Genomic DNA, 21,424 nt, shown 5'->3' with positions numbered 1-21,424 from the left:
TTGTTGATCCATCTTGTGCCCAAACTTGAGCTGGATTTCTATTCTGCTGTTCTAACGTCAGCAGATCTGTTTTATAATCACACCAGCAAACAGTAATTCTTATTCCCAAGAGCAGTAGTATACGGTATCTCTTTTGAGCTGGCTTGGGTAAACCTGTACTGTTGGAAAATCATTTGGGCTAATGCACATTCCCAATACTGGATTTGTTTGGGCTTTGGGGAATTTGCAGTATGAATGAAGAAAGAGGAAATGTATGACTATGCTAAAGGCCTAAGAAAGCTCAGCAAAAGTTGGAAATTCCATTATCATAAAAACTGATATTTGCAGACATTTTAAAACAAAACTGATTCAAGCTGAAGCTGCATGCAGTTACCATATAGACAGATGCTGTTTGCTTTATTGTGTATAGATTGTGCAGTCTGGGCCTACATGCATTGATCACTAAGCAGATGCATTCCCATGTAAACAGTGTCCAGTGTGTGGACTGCAGGTGCATGTGTGGGGTGTTGGAATAGCCAGCCCAATCCTAAATGTCTGCCGTGTATTTAATATTCTTTATTTAAATATTTCCACTGCCCTTCAGCAGAACTTATAGGGCAAACTGATGCAATTCAAATAAAGCATAAACAACAAACTTTTTTAAAAAAAACCATTAATATTGTTAAAAGACTGGGGAAATGAAAACATTGTTGCCTAGCACCTGGTGATAAGAGAGGCGTAGTCTAAAGCATTTGTGAATGAACAGCTTCCGTGGTCAAATAACTGGAAACTTTAATTTTATGGAAGCTGAATATAAATGGACACCCACACTCATTAAGGATCCCCTCCCAAATAATTAGAGGTTCAAACAGAATTTTTGTCTCAGTCTGTACTTGTTTTGTAGAATAAATCTACTTTCGAGTTAACTCCTTTTTACTTATTTTGACAATGAAAATTTTTCAAGATGGCAAAAATCTTATGTTTCCGTCAAGCCTAAAATGACTACTGTATCTTAAGGTAAAGGTAAAGGTACCCCTGCCCGTACGGGCCAGTCTTGACAGACTCTAGGGTTGTGCGCTCATCTCACTCTAGAGGCCGGGAACCAGCGCTGTCCGCAGACACTTCCAGGTCACGTGGCCAGCGTGACGAAGCTGCTCTGGCGACCGGCACCAGAGCAGCAAACGGAAACGCCGTTTACCTTCCCGCTATAAAGCGGTACCTATTTATCTACTTGCACTTAAGGGTGCTTTCGAACTGCTAGGTGGGCAGGAGCTGGGACCGAACGACGGGAGCTCACCCCACCGCGGGGATTCGAACCGTCGACCATGCAATCGGCAAGTCCTAGGCGCTGAGGTTTTACCCACAGCGCCACCCGCGTCTACTGTATCTTAGGCAACTGTAATGCATCAGTAACAATTGTTTGTCCTTCAGGCAAGATAGCATTGTGCAAATGTAAAGCTTGGAGCACTGCAGCTTGACAGCATGCATTCCAAATAGGAAGCATACTTTCTTGTGCTATATTCTGTGCTACATACAAATGGCAGAACTATTGTACCACCTTTTCTAATTTCTCTGCTTTTAATTGAGTGCTAAATCTTGGTAAAAAATGAAATATTGGCAGATATCCCCCCTTTTTAGTGGTTTTCTTGGATTATTGACGATGAAAGTTGAGAGATATTGTTTGCACTTAGCATTTACAGCACTTTTAAACATGTTCATTACATTACAGTCATTCTCCAATTTCTCTTCACAACAATCCTGTGGGCTAGGCCACATGTATTCCCTGCGGCTGATCAGGAACTAAAACTGTATAACTGCAACTTGCATAAGGCCAGGCACTAAGTCCATGGCTGAGTGGGATTCAAGGTCTCCCATGGCACCCAAACGTAGAACATAAGAAGAGCCCTGCTAAATGAGACCAAAGGACCATCTAGTTCTGCCTCCTCTTCTCACTGGACAACCACATGCCTTTGGGAAGATGGCCAGGAGGGCTTGAATGCAACAACAAACTTCCCACTTGTGCTTTCCAGCTACTGGTATTCAGTAGCATACAGCCTCCAAAACATGAGATATCATACAGTCATCATGAATGATATTCTTGCAGTCCATGGGACTCTCAAGAGTCTCCTCCAGCACCATAATTCAAAAGCATCAATTCTTTGGCGATCAGCCTTCTTTATGGTCCAGCTCTCACTTCCATACATCACTACTGGGAAAACCATAGCTTTAACTATATTAATAGCAGTAATTTTTCCTATAATTTGTCTTACCAGAAAACAGGCAAAGGGGTATTCATTGCAAAGCATCTTTATACAACATATTATAGAGCCAGTCAACACTATTTCCCCTTCCTCACCTTTCAGCGCAGGATGTTGAGATATGCAAGAACTAGAAATACTGTTCTAGGGCCACCTGCAGCATCGTTGACTCTTGTGCACTCAACAATCGGTGCCTTGCATAGTGTTCCTCTTTTGTTTTGACCTATCCAGGTGAGTCAATCTCTCATAGATGCTTCCAAAATCTACACAAGCAAACACAGCATAATGAGTGACCAATCAGCACCTAGCTGCCCTAACTTTGTGTTTTGAATATGCAGGACTTAAAAAAACAATCCCACAGGAAGTGAAAAGGTGAGGAACAACCTTCCATTTCATTTCAATAGTCAAAGACTTTTGGACTTACCGTAGTTTGAATTATATTGCTTTTCAATAGCATTTAGCAAGACTATCCACCTCTGTGATGGCTTATTCTAAGCTGTATTTATTGTTTGCTCAGAGCTAGTCTTTTAGTCTGTGGGGAAAACCTATGTGTCTTGTCCAGCTGTATATGGCACATAGCCAAACTTATGTTCAGTCATATACATGTAGAGGGGGAAATAGACTTCCAGACGTCAATCAGTTTGAGCTAATGTGCTTCTTGTATAATTTTTAGAAGTGTTTTAGAAGTGTTTTAATACTTGTATACAGCTATAGTGTTTGTTGTATTCCTTCTGGAAATAATGAGAGCAGTCCAACTAAAGTTGAGCACCTATACGTCCCATTTATTTTGGTGAGAGAATCAAGCCTATGGATAAGCATCTTCACTTAATACTAGTTTGGTTTAACTGCTCTCTTCACTTTGGCTAAGTTGGGTCAATAGTTCTAGTATTTCACTACAATTATCTTAGTACTTGAGAGTGCACATTATATAGGAGACGAATGGTTTGCTGGTGAGCAGTACACCAGAGGTGGGGAACCTGTGACCTAGGTACTGTTAGACCGCAGCTCAAATCAGCCCCAACCAGCTTGGCTGACTGTCATAGATGATGGGAACTGTAGTCCAGAAACATCTGGAAGGCCAAAGGTTCTCCACACCTGCAAAAAACCAAATATCCACAGTCAAATACAGAAGTGATGCTTCTTTCATTTACTCAGTACACACTTGTAGTGGTGCGTGAAAGAGTTGAGTGTCCCTTTACCAGCTTATCCTGTATTTATTCCAACATTCTTCACCCATGATATTATTTAGTATTATTTATTAAATTTATATACCACCCATTTCACTGGCTAACTCTTCTTTGTTATAAAACCAGGTGCAGTGAATTGAACTTTTAAAATAACCTTCTGGTTATTTAACATAGTTAATAAGGGGTTTTTTTTATTTCATACTGAGTTGTACATATTAACCTGAACATCTGTAAGCAAAGCTCAAGTATTTAAGGGGGGGCAGGGAACAACCTACCTATGTCTTGATGTCCAGGAAGACTGGAATGCAAAACCCATTGCTGTGAGAGGGAAAATGAGGTTAAATTATAGGTCATGCGTGAAGATGTTTATGCAAATCTGTTTTCTTGTATCTATATAAGGAGTACAGATCTTATGAAAATTGCAGGAGACAGTTAAAACTGCAACTAGGCCAAAGTGTTTCTGCTACTGTGAAGGAGTGGGTGGAATTGAATCCATTGCAGCCAGCGTACTTATCTATATGTCATGACACAGCAGCATTCCAGTGGGCATTGTGGGTAACAAAAAAAGATGGCTGACACCATTCACATGTTTAAATATGCTTCACAGTGTACAGAAAAAGAGCCAGATTACAAAGTGAAGTTTTAAGAACCATTATCATGCCGAGCCTCATCTGGATTGGGACCATGGTACGTGGGTAGAGGGGTGAGGGTTCTTCCTGCTGTCAGAGTCCCAACAAAAACCATACTCCTGCTTTGCAATTTGTCTTGGGAGGAAAATATTCTGTTTGCACTAAGTGTGGCAGAAATAGTTGCTTCATACTGCGCAGGGATATAAGGAGCCTTTGGCCATCCATATGTTGTTGGATTTAGATTTGGTGGACAGAGTGCCTGAAGAACTATGGATGGAGGCTCGTAACATATGGTTACCAGATTTTTTTTAATGAATCTGGGAACACTTCTTTTATTTTTTATTTTTTTGAAGCTGAGTAGCAACAGGGCGTCAGTAGTGGGGATGGTGAGGCAAAAGACCCTGGGCCCCCAAGCACACATGCATATTGTATAAAGGTGCAAAGGCCTTCTTTTGCACCCTGTGAAACATAAATGCGCAGGTTTTTTTAAAAAAACTGGGCAACAGCACGCCGCCTGCCCATGACTCCCAATTCTTCCCCGATCTCCTTCCCCCTTCCACCTTTGTTTTGACAGATCAGGGGAGGCTCGGGGGTCAAAGGCGGGTGGCCATTGCCCAGGAGGGCCCAGCCTGGTAGTGCAGTTGGCTCTGGCTGGCTTCAGGAGCTGTTTGCTGCTCACTGCCGTGGCGCAGGAAGAATGGTGGGCGCCACAGCAGTGAGCAGCTCCTGAAGCCAGCCAGAGCCAACTGCTAAGACTGCAGCTGCCATGTTTCCCGGGGACAGATTTGCAAATCTGGGGACATTCCAGGGATGGAATTTGTCCGGGGACAGATTTACAAATCCGGGGACTGTCCCCAGAAACTGGAGACGTGTGGTAACCCTATTGTAACATTATACAGGAGGCAGCAACAAAAACCATCCCAATGAAAAGGAAATGCAAGAAAGCAAAGTGGCTGTCCAATGAGGCCTTAAAATAGCGGGGGAGAGAAGGCAAGCAAAATGTGAGGGAGATAGTGAAAGATACAGGAAATTGAATGCAGATTTCCAAAAAATAGCAAGGAGAGACAAGAGGGCCTTCTTAAACGAGCAATGCAAAGAAATAGAGGAAAACAACAGAATGGGAAAAACTAGAGATCTGTTCAAGAAAATTAGAGATATGAAAGGAACATTTTGTACAAAGATTACTGTAATAAAGGACAAAAGTGGTAAGGACCTAACAGAAGCAGAATACATCAAGAAGAAGTGGCAAGAATACACAGAGGAATTATACCAGAAAGATATGGATGTCTCGTACACCCCAGGTAGTGTGGTTGCTGACCTTGAACCAGACATTCTGGAGAGTGAAGTCAAATGGGCCTTAGAAAGCACTGCTAATAAAGCCAGTGGAAGTGATGATATTCCAGCTGAACTATTTAAAATTTTAAAAGATGATGCTGTTAAGGTGCTACACTCAATATGCCAGCAAGTTTGGAAAACTCAGCAGCGGCCAGAGGATTGGAGAAAGTCAGTCTACATCCCAATCCCAAAGAAGGGCAGTGCCAAAGAATGCTCCAACTACCACACAATTGCACTCATTTCACACGCTAGCAAGGTTATGCAGGTGTCTTTTAATTTCGTTGCTCCTGCCAACCTAGCATAGAATCATAGAATCATAGAGTTGGAAGAGACCACAAGGGCCATCGAGTCCAACCCCCTGCCAAGCAGGAAACACCATCAGAGCACTCCTGACATATGGTTGTCAAGTCTCTGCTTAAAGACCTCCAAAGAAGGAGACTCCACCACACTCCTTGGCAGCAAATTCCACTGTCGAACAGCTCTTACTGTCAGGAAGTTCTTCCTAATGTTTAGGTGGAATCTTCTTTCTTGTAGTTTCGAACCATTGCTCCGTATCCGCTTCTCTGGAGCAGCAGAAAACAACCTTTCTCCCTCCTCTATGTGACATCCTTTTATATATTTGAACATGGCTATCATATCACCCCTTAACCTCTTCTTCTCCAGGCTAAACATGCCCAGCTCCCTTAGCCGTTCCTCATAAGGCATCGTTTCCAGGCCTTTGACCATTTTGGTTGCCCTCCTCTGGACACGTTCCAGTTTGCCAGTGTCCTTCTTGAACTGTGGTGCCCAGAACTGGACACAGTACTCCAGGTGAGGTCTGACCAGAGCAGAATACAGTGGCACCATTACTTCCCTTGATCTAGATGCTATACTCCTATTGATGCAGCCCAGAATTGCATTGGCTTTTTTAGCTGCCGCGTCACACTGTTGGCTCATGTCAAGTTTGTGGTCAACCAAGACTCCTAGATCCTTTTCACATGTACTGCTCTCAAGCCAGGTGTCACCCATCTTGTATTTGTGCCTCTCATTTTTTTTGCCCAAGTGCAATACTTTACATTTCTCCCTGTTAAAATTCATCTTGTTTGTTTTGGCCCAGTTCTCCAATCTGTCAAGGTCGTTTTGAAGTGTGATCCTGTCCTCTGGGGTGTTAGCCACCCCTCCCAGTTTGGTGTCATCTGCAAATTTGATCAGGATGCCCTTGAGTCCATCATCCAAGTCGTTGATAAAGATGTTGAATAAGACCGGGCCCAAGACAGAACCCTGTGGCACCCCACTAGTCACTCTTCTCCAGGATGAAGAGGAACCATTGATGAGCACCCTTTGGGTTCGGTCAGTCAGCCAGTTACAAATCCACTGAGTGGTAGCATAGTCAAGACCGCATTTTACCAGCTTCTTTACAAGAATATCATGGGGGACCTTGTCAAATGCCTTGCTGAAATCAAGGTAGGCTACATCCACTGCGTTCCCTTCATCTACCAGGCTTGTAATTCTGTCAAAAAATGAGATCAGGTTAGTCTGACATGACTTATTTTTCAGAAATCCATGCTGACTATTGGTGATCACAGCATTCCTTTCTAGGTGCTCACAGACTGTTTGCTTAATGATCTGGTCCAGAATCTTCCCTGGTATTGATGTCAGACTGACTGGGCGGTAATTATTTGGGTCCTCTCTTTTCCCCTTTTTGAAAATAGGGACAACATTTGCCCTCCTCCAGTCTGCCGGGACTTCGCCTGTTCTCCAGGAATTCTCAAAGAGGACTGCCAGTGGTTCTGAGATCACATCTGCCAGTTCTTTTAATACTCTTGGATGCAGTTCATCTGGCCCTGGAGACTTGAATACATCTAAACTAGCCAAGTATTATTGTACTATCTCCTTAGTTATTCTGGGCTGTGTTTCCTCTGCTGAATCATTTGCTCCAAATTCTTCAGGTCGGGCATCGTTTTCTTTATCGGAGAAGACTGAGGCAAAAAAGGCATTGAGGAGTTCAGCCCTTTCTGTGCCCCCTGTTTGCATTTCACCATCTTCTCCTCTGAGTGACCCCACTGTTTCTTTTTTCTTCCTTTTGCTACGAACATACCCATAAAAGCCCTTTTTGTTGCTTTTAACCTCTCTAGCAAGCCTGAGTTCATTCTGTGCTTTAGCTTTTCTGACTTCGTGTCTACACGTGCTGGCTATTTGTTTGAATTCCTCTTTGGTGGTTTCACCCCTTTTCCATTTTTTGTACACATCCTTTTTTAATCTTAACTCAGTTAAAAGTTCTTTAGATAGCCACCCTGGCTTCTTTAGGCACCTTCCATGTTTCCGTCTCATTGGTAAAAGTTGTGCTTTTACTATCTCCCTCTTAACAAACTCCCAGCCATCATGAACTCCCTTTCCTTTTAGTATTACTGTCCATGGGACCTCACTCAGCACTTCATAAGTTTTATGAAGTCGGCTTTCTTAAAGTCAAGAAATTGAGTCCTAGTATGCTTGGCTGCTCCTTTCCGCTATATAATAAACTTCAGAAGAGCATGATCACTCGCGCCTAATGATCCTTCCACTTCTACCCCACTAACCAGGTCATCAACATTGGTTAGGACCGGATCTAAAATGGCTGTTCCTCTTGTTGCTTCTCCCACTTTCTGGACAATGAAGTTGTCTGCAAGGCCAGTGAGGAATTTGTTTGACCTTATGCTCTTGGCTGAGTTTGACATCCAACAAATATCCGGGTAATTGAAGTCCCCCATTACTACTATCTCCCTTCCTTTTGCATGCTTGGCCATCTGTTCCAGGAAGGCATCATCTATGTCCTCCGTTTGGCTTGGGGATCTATAGTAAACTTCCACAATGAGGTCACTGTTATTCTTCTCTCCCTTAATTTTGACCCAAATGCTCTCACTTTGGCTTTGAGGTTCTAAATCTTGGATCTCTTCACAGGTATACACATCCCTGACATATAACGCCACTCCTCCTCCTTTCTTGTCTGGTCTGTTTCTCTGAAATAGATTGTATCCCTCCATTATTACATTCCAATCATGGGACTTATCCCACCAGGTTTCAGTGATGCCTATTATGTCATATTTAGTTTGCTGTACCAAGAGCTCAAGCTCATCTTGTTTATTTCCCATGCTTTGCGCATTAGTGTACAGACATTGAAGTCCATTAATCATTCCCCTGTGTCTCTTATTTAAGGAATTTTTTTTGACGTGAAAGCACGTCAAAGTGCAAGTAGATAAATGGGTACTGCTCCGGCGGGAAGGTAAACGGCCTTTCCGTGCGCTGCTCTGGTTAGCCAGAAGTGGCTTAGTCATGCTGGCCACATGACCCTTGGCCAATAAAGCGAGATGAGCGCCGCAACCCCAGAGTCGGCCATGACTCGACCTAATGGTCAGGGGTCCCTTTACCTTTACCTAATCCTCCCTCAGTTACTTTGATTCCTGGTAGCTCCCCCCAAACTAGTTTCAGAGTGCCTGCTCTCTCTCTCTCTTCCCCCACCCACTACTTCCCTCCTTTCAGATCCCTTCCCTGGAGCCTTTGGCTGAACCCCCTTAGTCCTCCAATACTGTCTCTATTTCCCCTTCTCTGTCTTCAGCTAACTCCCCATCTGGGGATACTGTAAAGCAACATGTACATTGCTAGTGCTATAGAAATTAATTAATTAAAGTGGGTCTATAGATATTTCTGTTCTTTTACCTGATATGCTGTTGAGTAAGCTGGTTTATGGTTTCTCTCCCTGTGTTCTGGTGTTGTGCTGCATCGAGCAGGAAATATGTGCCCTCTTTCGTTCATTTATTTTGGTCGTTTACTGCAGATACGTGGGGCAATTCACATTTTATCTCTTGAATGATCATTTTGTCATGTTTTATCATTAAGAAGTCTCCTTCTGCCTGTATTGGCCTCTGGGGTCATGAGGAGTGCACAAGGTAAGGTGAATGCTTGGAAGTGTTTTCCAGCCACGGTTGCTTGTATTGGCAGCCAGTAAAATGGAATCTGCTCTGCTTCTCCAGTGGACCATGGTGAGACTTGATTCTGCGCATTCTATTACTAAGCAAGTATCTAACTGGGCCTCAGAAGATAGGCAAATCTAGAGCAGAGGTCAATATTTTCCTACTGTCTAAGGCCAAGCTAGAATTACTTGCTCAGAGGATGTTTGGATTCAAGCTTCTCTTTGTCTGTAATCCTTGTTGGCTCCAGGTTTAGGAGAGCCCTTGGGCAAGAACTCCCATAGTCCTTTCAACACCATGAGTCTCTTTCTCACTGCAGCAGCTCCAGGGAGCTCTTGTCATCAGGTCCCTTGTGGGGGGTGACCCCCTTGACACATGCCTATGCCATACCCGCCAACATTTCTCTGATGAAAATAGGGATGTCTCATTTCATAATGATAATTTTACCATTTATACCCCACACATCTTACTGGGTTGCCCCAGCCACTCTGGGCAGCTTCCAGCATATATAAAAACATAATAAATCATTAAACATTTTTTAAAAACCTCCCTATACAGGATTGTCTTCAGGCGTCTTGGGGGTTTGATAACTCCATCCCCCCAACATTTCTCCAATAAAAATAGGGACATCCTAAGGAAAAGCTGGACATTCCAGGATCAAATCAGAAACTGGGGCAGATTCTCTAAATCAGGGACATCCCTGGAAATTAGGGACACTGCTGTGCTGACCCTTGATTGCTGACCCTGCCTGGTTCCCTGGAAGACCAGAGCAGGCTCTTACTGGCTTCCAAAGCAAGCCAAATGAGGAAGCTTTACTTGTGTGTTTGTTGATTGGTGTCAAACCCAACCAGTCATAATGGACTTCTCAAGCATCACTTCCTACAACATGGTTGCTATGGTGTTGCTTAGAGAGGCGTTTAGTGTCATGGATCAAGAAGGGAGGACCTTCTTATCATGCTTCCAGGAAAGTGTAGTGGAAGATGGGTAAGGACTTGAAATCGTTCCCTTACTCTCTGAAACTCTAGATTAAGTCAATGGCCCATGCTATATGTTCCCTGTATACAAAGGCTGTGGTGCAGGAATTGGATGATGATACACCACACACAGTCAAGATAGCTGCACTTCAGGGTAATGAGGAAAGGAAAGAAGATATTGGTTCACCCTCTAATAGGAATGAGCGTAAGTTGTGTATTTGAGGGGGTTGATGGTCAGAGTGTTGCTGCCTAAGGCAAAGGACAAAATGGCAGTTCCCCTCCGCATTCCACTTAAGAGAAGCAATGGAACCTCAGTTCATCACTAACGACAGGATGGTGTACTCCACAACAACTGAGGTAGCATGCTAGTTTAGGGGGTGCAAGGACATGCTGTACAGCGTATACAGCTCTGTCCTCCAACAGAAGAGAATGGCCGGGGGGCTCAGAAGGAACAGCCAAGGGGCTGCTTTCACCACCACTTGAGGTAGTCACCTCACTTTGCCTAATGGTAGGGCCAGCCCTGGTTGTGTTTGATATTTTATTTATTTTTCTGCTCTGTGAACGTGGTGTCCATATCCCAAAGATTAACCTAGTGTCTGTGGCTATGGAAACACTCTGATATTCCTGTAGCAGAAGCAGGAAAAACCCATCTTACTGACAGCAGTGTGGAGAAAGATAAAATAAGCAACAAATGAACTGTTGCCAATGGTTTTCAGACTCACCCGACTGTCCCCTTTACGGTTTACATGTGGCACAAGTAGCCTGAGAACTCAGCTGGGCTTACTCCAGGCAAGAATTTATAGGACTGAAGTTTTAGAGATACTTCTGGCTTTTCTGGTGGTCTTTTAAAACTACAAACTGAGCATTATAGATGAAGCTCTCATCTAGCTTCTGTCCAAGATTTCTCAGTCCTTTTTCTTTTACAGTTCACACTGCTACAAGCTATGGTCAGTAACTGCCAGTTCCTATTATCTTCAGGAAGATGGCTCCTTACACTTGAGATAAAGCCTTTAGTCTGTGGTGATTTATCTGGAAAAGACTATGTAAGAATAATAAAAAAGAGCAACAATAATTATGATTAGGCCCATAGTGACTGAAAAAAATCATTATTTGTAAACTAACACTACTTAATGACAGATAATATTATTTTTAGAAACAAAGAAAATATCCATTTAGAAATAACAAGAAGCATAAAAGCTACTTCAGATTACTTTTTCTGCTACTCATTATCAGTTGCTGGTGTTTTCCATATTCTTTTTTAAAAAACCCTATAAAGGCAAAATATAAAGATTTAGATTCACAATATTATGTGAATGATATAAGGATATTGACTTTTAAGCAAACTCCAGTCCTAACCCTGGATCTGCTAGCTGGCCTGGGGAGCAGTTTGGGATGAATTGGAGGCACCTCTCTCCATGCATGGAAGAGCTTCACTGGTCAATGAGCACATCTGCTTAGTAATATTACTACTACTACTACTACTACTACTAATAATAATAATATGACTGTGAGCATAGATCTATTGCTGGTGGGTTTTTGACCAGCCATCGGTTGGCCCTAACACTGGGCCCGATTCTGGGGATGCGGCATGATAGTGGTGGCTTTGGATACACTGGATCTAAGCCCCTTCGTTCCTCAGAGAAGCCCCAGAATAGCCTCCCTCTTCGTATGCTTGTGTAACTAATTCTACCCCCTATCTAAGGGGAGGAATACATTTAGTCCTCTCCTGCCCTGGCCAGCAGAAGTTGGCAGAGCTTTGGAAGAGGCAGTTAATAGACCAGTTCCACCCCATCCCACATAAAATTATGTTGTAAATCCGTTCCGCCTCTCCAGTTGTTTGTCAGATATAGTTATGGCAAATGCCACACTAATTTCTGAGAATCACATGCCACAAAGTCCTGGTCCAGTGCCACTGCATGATGCCCAGAACCACAGAGTTGGTCTACTCTAAGTAAAACATATCTGATTACCACGTATAAAGAAGTCCCCCTTTCACATTTTAAAATGGTTTTAAACTCACAATTCTGGGTGCGGTAGTCACTGAGGGGGGAAGAGTTGCATTAATTATTTTTCTCTTGCTATCTGTGAGCGTCTGATGCAAGAGGGCACCAGGGTCACGATGACTGTGCAGAAATTCATTGTCAACCAACATGGATGCCTTCTAGTGCTGGGAAGGATGCCCCTAGGCCCTGATGGGCGCTAAGCAATATCTGCATTCCTGTAGCCAGGCCTTTTTGTGTAAAAATAGTTTGACATTTTTCTAATGGCCCCCACTGTGATGAAGATTGTGGATTGCAACACCTATGCGTGCCTGGGTGCAGCTTGCTGGTTCAAGGCTGGCCCATGGCATCCAGAAACAGCCTAAAGTTTCCCTAGTTGGGGTTCTAATGGGGTGGGGGCAGTACTACATGGCAGGGTTTGTTTTTAGCTTGTTTATTCAACTTCCTATTGCAACTGAGGAGGTTGTCACCCTGGATTTGGATATGTCAGTCCTTGATGGATGTATTGGGGTGTTAAGTATTCACCCTCCCTATGTTATCACTCCTTTCTTTTCATTGCCTATTGCCTAGAAGGAGCATTTCTAACTCTGTGGTAATATCGGGAGGAAGATCCTTTCTATCTTAATAAAAGCAACCCCAAGCACTCTGGCATGCAGTAGATTTTCCATTTTTTGCTAAATCTGGAAGAGAAGAGCACTTTAAGGACGGTATCTTTCTTGTTCAGAAAGGTGCTTAATAACGCTTGCATAGAACAAGTTCATATTAACCTCCTTGCCGACAAGCCCTTTCCCTGATGGATGAAATGAAGCATTGTGCGATGGCAGCTGCCAGTCTTGTTATCTCTCCCCTACCATCGCCCCCCCCCCCCGCATAGTTTTCCCAGCCTTTAAAACCAGGCCAGGGAGAAGAGTGGATTGCAATTCAACATAGCACAGCACTGTCTGTTTCCAGCTAGTCAGTGCAGTGTTAGCCTTGTTTCCTATGATCAGGGAAGACGTAGCCATGGTGCTGCCTCTGGAAAAACAAATGACTAGGCTGATTTGATATTTGTGATGTAGTAAAGCTTTTAAAAAGAAAGCAAGAAAGGGAGCCAAAATGTCGATTAATCAGAGTCTGCAGTGCTGAATGTAAGTGAACTGCCATAGGTACTTCTTAAACCCAGGCAGTGACGTGGGAGATCCTCTTGGCTGTGACTATTGGATGGCTTCAAAGTGCTGGTTGCAGCCCTTTCCCAAACATCTTGGGCCCTGCAGACATTACAGAATGTCTTCGCTATATCACCGCTTCCCTCTGATTGTGGGATTGATGTCTCTTTCGTATGCCATCTTTCCCTAAAGTAAGAACAGTTTGGGCACAGAGAAGAGCTTTATCAGTAGAATCCTTTGCTTGGAGAGACTTACCAGCCCATTTCCCTCTTTTCCTTCCTCCTATGAAAATACAGTATTTACATTCTCGAAGGATTTTCCTAGTGTCTGAATTGTTGGACATTTAATCTTTTTGGTTGCTGTTTCTTTTCCTTTTTGTTAGGATTGTTTACACACACACACACACACACACACACACACACGTATTTTACCTCTTTTAATTGTGGTAGGAAGCACCATTTTGTAATTTGCTTCATGTACTACGTATTGGAACAGGAAAACACCTATCAAATAAATGCATGCAAATTATGGAGTGGCCACTTAGGATTTCATGGGGTGGCAGCTGCATCCTTGTGGGGAACCAGTCCTCTCTGGTGAGCAGCCATGCAGCAAAGCTGGCTTTATTGCTCCTTTTTCTCTCCACGCATTTCCATGTACTGTAGTTGCCGTGCATGGTCAGACTAGTTTTCATCACAAGGCTACTCATGCTGAACTAGGCCTACCTGGCCTCTGGTCCAGTTGCCAATTTGATGCCAGAAATGGTTGTTTAAATGCAAGAGAGAAAGGAGAAATCAGATATAAATAATGTCCTCAAGTGAGGCATTATTATTTTCATTCAGTGTGCATGATGAACATGAGAAGAGTCCTTAGATCAGACCAAAGGCCTACATAGTCCAGCATCTCAGAGCTGAGCAAATGCCTCTTCCCATAGATAGAGGTGCCATGCACCAAGATGGCAACCTCTCAACACTAGGACAGAATTGCTAGATCTTGGAGAGAATGTCAAATCCATAAGAAAGGGTCAGTTCCAGAGCTCTATTGTTAAAATGTTAGCAATCAGAGAATACAAATAGGCTGTTTATGTGAATTTAAAAAAAGATAATCATGAGAAGCAGCCTCTGCAGTGGCAAGCAAAATAAGAACCCATCACCAATCATTATTATATGTTAAATTTGTATACCACCCTTCATCTGAAGATCATAGGATGGTTCACAACATAAAGAAGTGCCAAAGTTGCTTGTAAAGGCTGTTTCTCAAAAGAAGCATGACCTACAAAATCATAGCTCAGCTGCTGCTTGTGTCTACTCCCATTCACACTGTGTGAAACCCAGTTTTTCGAATACTTCTTAAAAAAGTGATGTTGAATTGTGAATTCAAGAAGGCCTTCTCTAATTTTTCAAAGGGTGCTCTTTTTTTATTTTACTGCCCTTGCTTTTGCTGCTGTTGATTGATGTTCTGAGGAAGAAAGGGGGGAAGCAATGCCAGCCGATTGTCGTCCTCTGCTTTTCATTCACCCCCATCCCATCTTTTCTGGGCTGGCCCGAGAGTTTGGGGAAGCGGCTTCTTTGCCATGACCATCCTCTCCATGCTGCTGCAGCGTCTCAGGAATGCCATTTGGCTACCCGTAGATCAGGTCAACTTTGTAGCATGCCAACTGTTTGCCTTGCTTGCTGCTACTTGGTTTTGAACTTACCTTCATTCAAGCAAACCTAGACCATTTATAAGGCTTGTTGTTGCAACCCTTTGGACTCCTTAATTTTGTAATTTGTTACACAAAGTGGAATTTCCTACTATATTATGATCATTATAGGAGTGGAAAATATGCACAAAACACAATGTATAGGCAGTATCTAACACCAAGAAGACAAACTATGATAGCCAATGGTAGATGCTGGAGGTGCAGATTACAGAATGCAGACTCTGCCACTGACAGTTATCTGCATAAAAGATAGCTAAGTTGACAGGATGTGGTGTTCTTAAGAAGGTTCTGCTAGAAATAAAGCATGTGTCCCTATGCTCTAGTTTGGGCAACTTTTTTTGTTCACCTTGGCACTTGGTGGCTCAGCCGTTATTAACTCAGATTTCAGGAGAAGCTCCGTTCCATATTCTATTGCTCACACAAGTAAAATCGGAAAGCGCAAGGAGTCTAGCTTTTTCCATCATTAATTTCAGTTGATTTTAAAATTACTCCATGAAGAGCTGTTTTTAAAACTTATCCTGTGAAAGGCTCCAGGCAGAGAGTGTGATTTATAGATAGACTTACTTTATAGTGCCAGATGCCCACCCAAAAATCTGCTGTGCTTGCATTCATAAAAAGGGTGCAGGCCGATGTGCTTCAAAGTTTATTTTCTTCTAGCAGGAAAGCTACATTGGAGAGGGTAGCAGGAGTGTTTGCTTGGCTCTGTTCTATAGCCGTGCCCAAGATAACTCTGTTCTTTCCCAGATGCCATAGATGGCTGCTGCCTCTGCCTGTTTTGTTGCGCCTGTGATAAAACTGCCCACCAGAAATCTAGCTAGACAAGATTCTGTATGCATTAAGGATCAGGAAGATCAGGAACACATGCGAATAAGTGCTGAGTGAAGGAGGAACAGTTAATCAGTTCATTAATTTCATAAAATGTATATATATACCAGTTGAGGAAAATATTCTTTGTCTTTAATAAATTATTGAAAACTGTTTTTTTTTTCATTTCTTGCACTTCCCTTTTGATGTTAATATTCACACACACACACACACACACACAAAATTTTGTACTTTCATCCTTAGGTAGATTACTTCATTCATTTTTTAACTTTTTGCCCTTCTTTCTCCCTTTCCCAGTTGCAGGCAGAGTCCTGATGTTTTTATTTCTGTAGCATGCCAAGCATATACTAGGCATTTTATAAATGAAAATAATTGTGATAAGCAATTTTGATATCTCAAATCACCATCTGAATGCTAAAAACTAAAGTTGTTTTCTGGGTACCTTCTGTCTCCTTTTTCTACATTTCTGTGTTTCAGCTCAAAAGCAGGAATGATCAAGAGAAAGAGCTCAAAATACAAACTCCCCTGTTTTGGAACAAGGCAGTCCCAATTTAAGTTTGGCAAATCCCCTTTCAGTCTTGTTTAACTGAAGGTCAAACTCTTTCTGTGGAGCTGTGCTCATGAAATGACATATCCATGGCCAAAGAGAGGTTGCCCATAAATCCAAGTGGATGGGGACTTTCCTGAGCTATACGTTCAAGTCTGCCTAAATGTAGAGAATGTGAATTCTTTGTGCTCTGCTACCAATTTTGACTCCATTCTACTCTTTCTATGCATCCTGATCCTAAGCAAATTTCTTAAATAGCATATATTCTTTGACTGGTATAGTTTGCAAATTCAGGAGTTTTCCTTCCCATGGGCCTAGCCATATGCCCATGCCTGGAAGCTGATGGGATAAGCGGAAATTGCTTTTCAACAACAATGATAGTGGCAGCATATTACCTTGTCCATAGATCTCCTCAAATTTCTTTCATAAGGATTTGGCAGCAGTAAATACCAATAAAAGGGAGCAGGGGAATTAGGATTGGGTCAAAGTTTATTCTTCACACTTCCATAAGATTTCCCCATATCTCATGCAGAGTTTTCTTATTCCTTTTAAATGAAAGTTTTGATTTGCAGTTTTTACAGAACTATGGGATCATTACAGGGAAGAACTGCAGAAGGAGGCTCTAGAAAATAAAATTAGACAGACAAAAGAAGGGATGTGATATATTATTGTGGGATGGGGAGGGATGGAATATAATTTTCTCAAGTAGAAGCAAGACTGTATTTCATGTTCTATATTTCTAATTCAGACATGAGTGAGCAGGCAGTTTTACGGTAGAAATTTGCCCTGCTGTTTCCTCCATGAATAATAACTTTGTTCTTGCTTCCTGATTAGATGTTCCAGATAAATAATAATGGCAGCTATTATACCTATGAATATCTGCCAGTATTATATTTCTCAAAATGTCAAATAAGGAGGCAAGAACAAAGTTATACTTCAGTGGAAAATTCACAGTATGAACCTGTTCAGACCTCGGAGGACTGAGTGATTCTTTTTAAACAACAAAAGAAGTGGAATTCTTAAAATGCATCTTTTTCTGCATTCCAACAGAGAATGAAATATGAGGGCAATATTCTGCTTATGTCATGTTATGTGGAGCATTTTCATTCAACCACATGGAATAGAAAAAATATTCAATGAATGTACATAAATTGAAAATGTTATTTTGAGCTCAGATTTTTATTAGAAGCAAGCATCCATGATTCAGCTGAATGATAGAAAATAATAAAAGATAAGAGAGCTTTTAAAGAACAAGAACATACTTATGAGTAATATAAATAGCAGTTCTATGAATTAAATCCAAATGGTGCCTTTGTGCTTATGAAAGGGCTTTTGACCTGGCAGGTGTTTTTGCTAACAGAAGAATGGAGGAATTTTATGCAAGTTTTGCCTTCAACCCCCAGCCTCCTGGCTTCAGTGCCCAGCAGACAGACTGGAGTGAAGCCCACAGGCTCAGTCCGGTCTGCCCACAGGGTAACCTGCCCATGATTGGACAATTTGTGGGCAGGCTGGGAAGAAAAGGAGGGATCCCCGGTGAGAGCTGGGAGGGACTGCTATCCTCTGTAGGTGGTGGGGGCTGAGTATTATTGCTATCATCATCATCATCACCACCATCTGGGTGGGAGGCTAGGACTACTGATCAATGTCAAGTTACTTGAAGTAATTTTTAGTGAATTATGAGACTAAATTCCAAATGAATATGCATAGGATTTGGCTGTGTGGCTTAGATCTTATCTTCACTGTAGCCTTACTAGGTAGTATACAAACAAGTGGCTTTTTCATAAGCTTCCATTACCTGACCAGTAACCAAAGGGGTTTGGTATACGTAGGCAGGTGTATTACATTTCTCTGTTGCACACAAAATCCAAATGGAATGAATGTGACTCACCCCCAAATGGAAGCCACTGGTGTTAAACCAGCAGAGCACTGAGAATCATATGACACCAAAAGTGGGACAGTTGCATTTTGTAGTGAGAAAGCCACCTCCAGTGCTTGCGGAGTTCTGGAGTTTCAAATATCCTAATGAATTCCAACTCATCAGTTTCTTGCTGAAGACTAAGCTAGTAGCACCTATCTATAGCAAAAGGCAGAGATTCAAATCTGACTTATATGCTGATTTTTCTTCATTGCCAATGTTAACAAAAAGTGATTTTAGTCTTAATTTTTCTTTGGGAAGGTATGGAAAAGTGACTGGGCATCAGATACAACATTTCTACAAGGTGATTTGTTTGGTAGATGAACGAATGAAAATTGCTTCTTCCTGGTTGATGTGTGGAGTAGCTTTTAAAATGCAGAGTGACACAAAGTCTGGGGGAGGGACCCTGGAAACAGTAAGATGTTTCAACAGTGGGAGCTTTCCCATTGTCCATTATTGCAGAATAGCAGAAATGGGGAATGTGTTGCACTCCAGATTTTGTTGGAAACCAACTCTCTCCAGCCTCAACCAGCATGGCCAGTGTTCAGGTATGGTAGGAGCTGTTGTAGTCCAGTAACACCTGGAGTTCACAGCTTCTGTGTCTCTGCCATATAGTTTTGTCTGAACATTTACCAACTTTACAGTCTAGGATCAATTGCACCTGTCTAGGATCAATATGCCAGTTTTTAGCCTCTCTTATACTTACGGGTGTTAATGACTGTTGGTTTGTTCATTTAGTTACTTATGTTGTATCTTACCCTTCTGCCAACATGGAGCACAGAGTGCAGCAACGATTATAAAAGGCCATAAAATACCAAAAACTGACAAGGCAAGAAACTGCTGAGGGTGGGGTGGGCAGGCTGGTAATGTTGAATAGCGGGTCTACATACCATACTATGGGATTGCATGTAGTCACAGGCCACTGTAGGCCAGCATATGGGGTAGGCAAGAGAATAAATATTGTCACCTTCACTAGCTGAAGGGAGATGCAATTACATTTGAAGCTGGAAAAACACAACTTGCAAACTGTGGCAGTGCATATAAACTGGCATGGAGAAAGTCGTAATAAAGCACTTTAAAATGTCAGCTTTCACCAACCTGGTGCCCTCCAGATGTTTTGGACTACCATGCTGGGGTTGATGGGAGTTGTGATACAAAACATCTGGAGGGTATCAGCCTAGCAAAGGCTGGGAAATGCGATCTTGGTCTAAGGTACATTTTGCTAAGGAGGTATCACAATACACGATAAACAGTTCCAGAGTTTGGATAAATGACAGCATTAATTACCTTGATAGATGCTGAGCCGGAGGGATTTGAGAGGGGAGAATACCGCAGCAGGAAATCCTAGGCTGCCTTACTTAACAGCATCCACATTACAAGCAAACAGTAGACTCGGTTCAAGCAAAGACTTTTAAGTCTCATTTCAGTGAGATACATTTAAATGCGGCCAACTTTCCCATTTAAATGAGACTTGCAGCATAATCTTATACATGTGCACTCTGATGCGATTCCTATGGAATTCGGTGTCTCTTTGCTCATTACTACAGTTTCCCCCTAAAAGCTTCACCTATGCTGTATCTTGCATGCTGTAAGGCTTACAATAACTGAATAATAGACTGCTACTAGTTATTATTATACTTGTATTTCAGATGGAGGAGGTGGGTAGAGTCTGGAATATGCCCATGTTCCTTCAGTGAGTTCATAGCTAACCACAGATTTGAACTGGAGTCTTTGCAGTTCACACTAAATGTCCTTTAATGCTTCTGCAGCTGTTACTCAGCTGCCTTATCAAATCTATGCCTAAGTAAACCAATGTGACATTCCCTGGCATTGTGGAAGCCCTTATAGTATATAACATGCAGACATGAGCTGAAGTGGCATTTATTTTACATGATTTTCTGTGTCCATTTTGCAAGTGGAAAACCTCTTATTACTTGATCAGATAAAGGTACAGCTTCATTCACAGCAGAAACAGCGGCATCAAACTGTAGTTTTGCATCAATTACAGTATTTATAACAAATGTGTATAACCTACTGGGATAGGTATTGTGAGAATATACAGTACATTATAGTGAAATCTATAAAATAATAAAGCAAGTTGAATTTAGATTATTTTTATTAAATTGGTATACCACCCTTCATCCGAAGATCACAGGGCACTTCAAAACAGAAAAATACAAAACAAGAACACAAAAAACAAAATAAAAAACAAACCAATAACCCCCCTCCCACAATCACCTTTAAAAGGCCATAGAATGTTTAATTAGCCAAAGGTCTGATTATAGAGAAACTTTTTGCTTGGTGCCTAAAGATATGTAAGGAAGCTGCCAGGCAAGCCTCCCTGGGGTGAACATTCTACAAATGGGGAGCCACTGCAGAAAAGGCCTGCTCTTGTGTTGCCACCCTCTAGGCTTCTCATGGATGGGACATACAAAGAAGGGCCTCAGATGATGATCACAGGATCCAGGTTGGTTTAGAAACAGAGTGGTGGGCCTTGAGATACTGTCTTAGAGATCCTCGAAGAGCTAATGCACAATTCATTGACATGGAAGATAATACGTGGTTTTATTACATACACACACCACAAAAAACACACACACTGCAGGTGAAAATACAGTGCAAATTGCGATATGTATTTTCCAATAAAATCTGGATGATGGCATTTTATAACAGAACAGGCATTGTGGATTCTTAGAACTGGATTACTTTCAAAGGGTCTCCCTAGTAATACAATACTATTAGCAGTACAACAATAGTACAGATACTTTTTTCATGCTCTTTTCTTGAATAGCATGAGGTTGGCATACTTGCAGATAATAGCTAAATTGTATAGAAACCAATAGTAGTCATGGATTTATGGCTAGAAAATGGGTGACAAGATCCATAGATTTTTAACAAGGCCTCATCAACCTTGTTAAGTTCTCCCACCCCCCCACAAAACACAACCAACTACCAACGGAATGGAGGGACCATTTACATGGCATGGTTTTATTTAATAACTTTGCAGC

The 21,424-nt window shown here is 42.1% G+C and overlaps 1 protein-coding gene across 6 annotated transcripts in view; it reads left to right on the top strand.

Annotated features, from left to right (window-relative positions):
* Positions 1-21,424, top strand: part of SGIP1 (SH3GL interacting endocytic adaptor 1) — a 137,167-nt gene that overhangs the window by 24,550 nt on the left and 91,193 nt on the right. Inside the window, exon 1 of one of the 6 annotated variants that reach the window (XM_053392135.1) lies at positions 10,202-10,295. The exons of the other annotated variants lie outside the window; for them this stretch is intronic. Coding sequence (XP_053248110.1) covers positions 10,292-10,295 — 4 coding nt within the window. The 5' untranslated portion in view covers positions 10,202-10,291. Of the gene's footprint in view, positions 1-10,201; positions 10,296-21,424 lie in introns of those variants that run through there. 6 annotated transcript variants of the gene reach the window in all.

The sequence above is a fragment of the Podarcis raffonei genome, chromosome 6 (genome assembly GCF_027172205.1).
Source record: "Podarcis raffonei isolate rPodRaf1 chromosome 6, rPodRaf1.pri, whole genome shotgun sequence".
Taxonomy (NCBI): Eukaryota; Metazoa; Chordata; class Lepidosauria; order Squamata; family Lacertidae; genus Podarcis; species Podarcis raffonei.
This window is presented reverse-complemented; position numbering and strand designations above follow the sequence as displayed.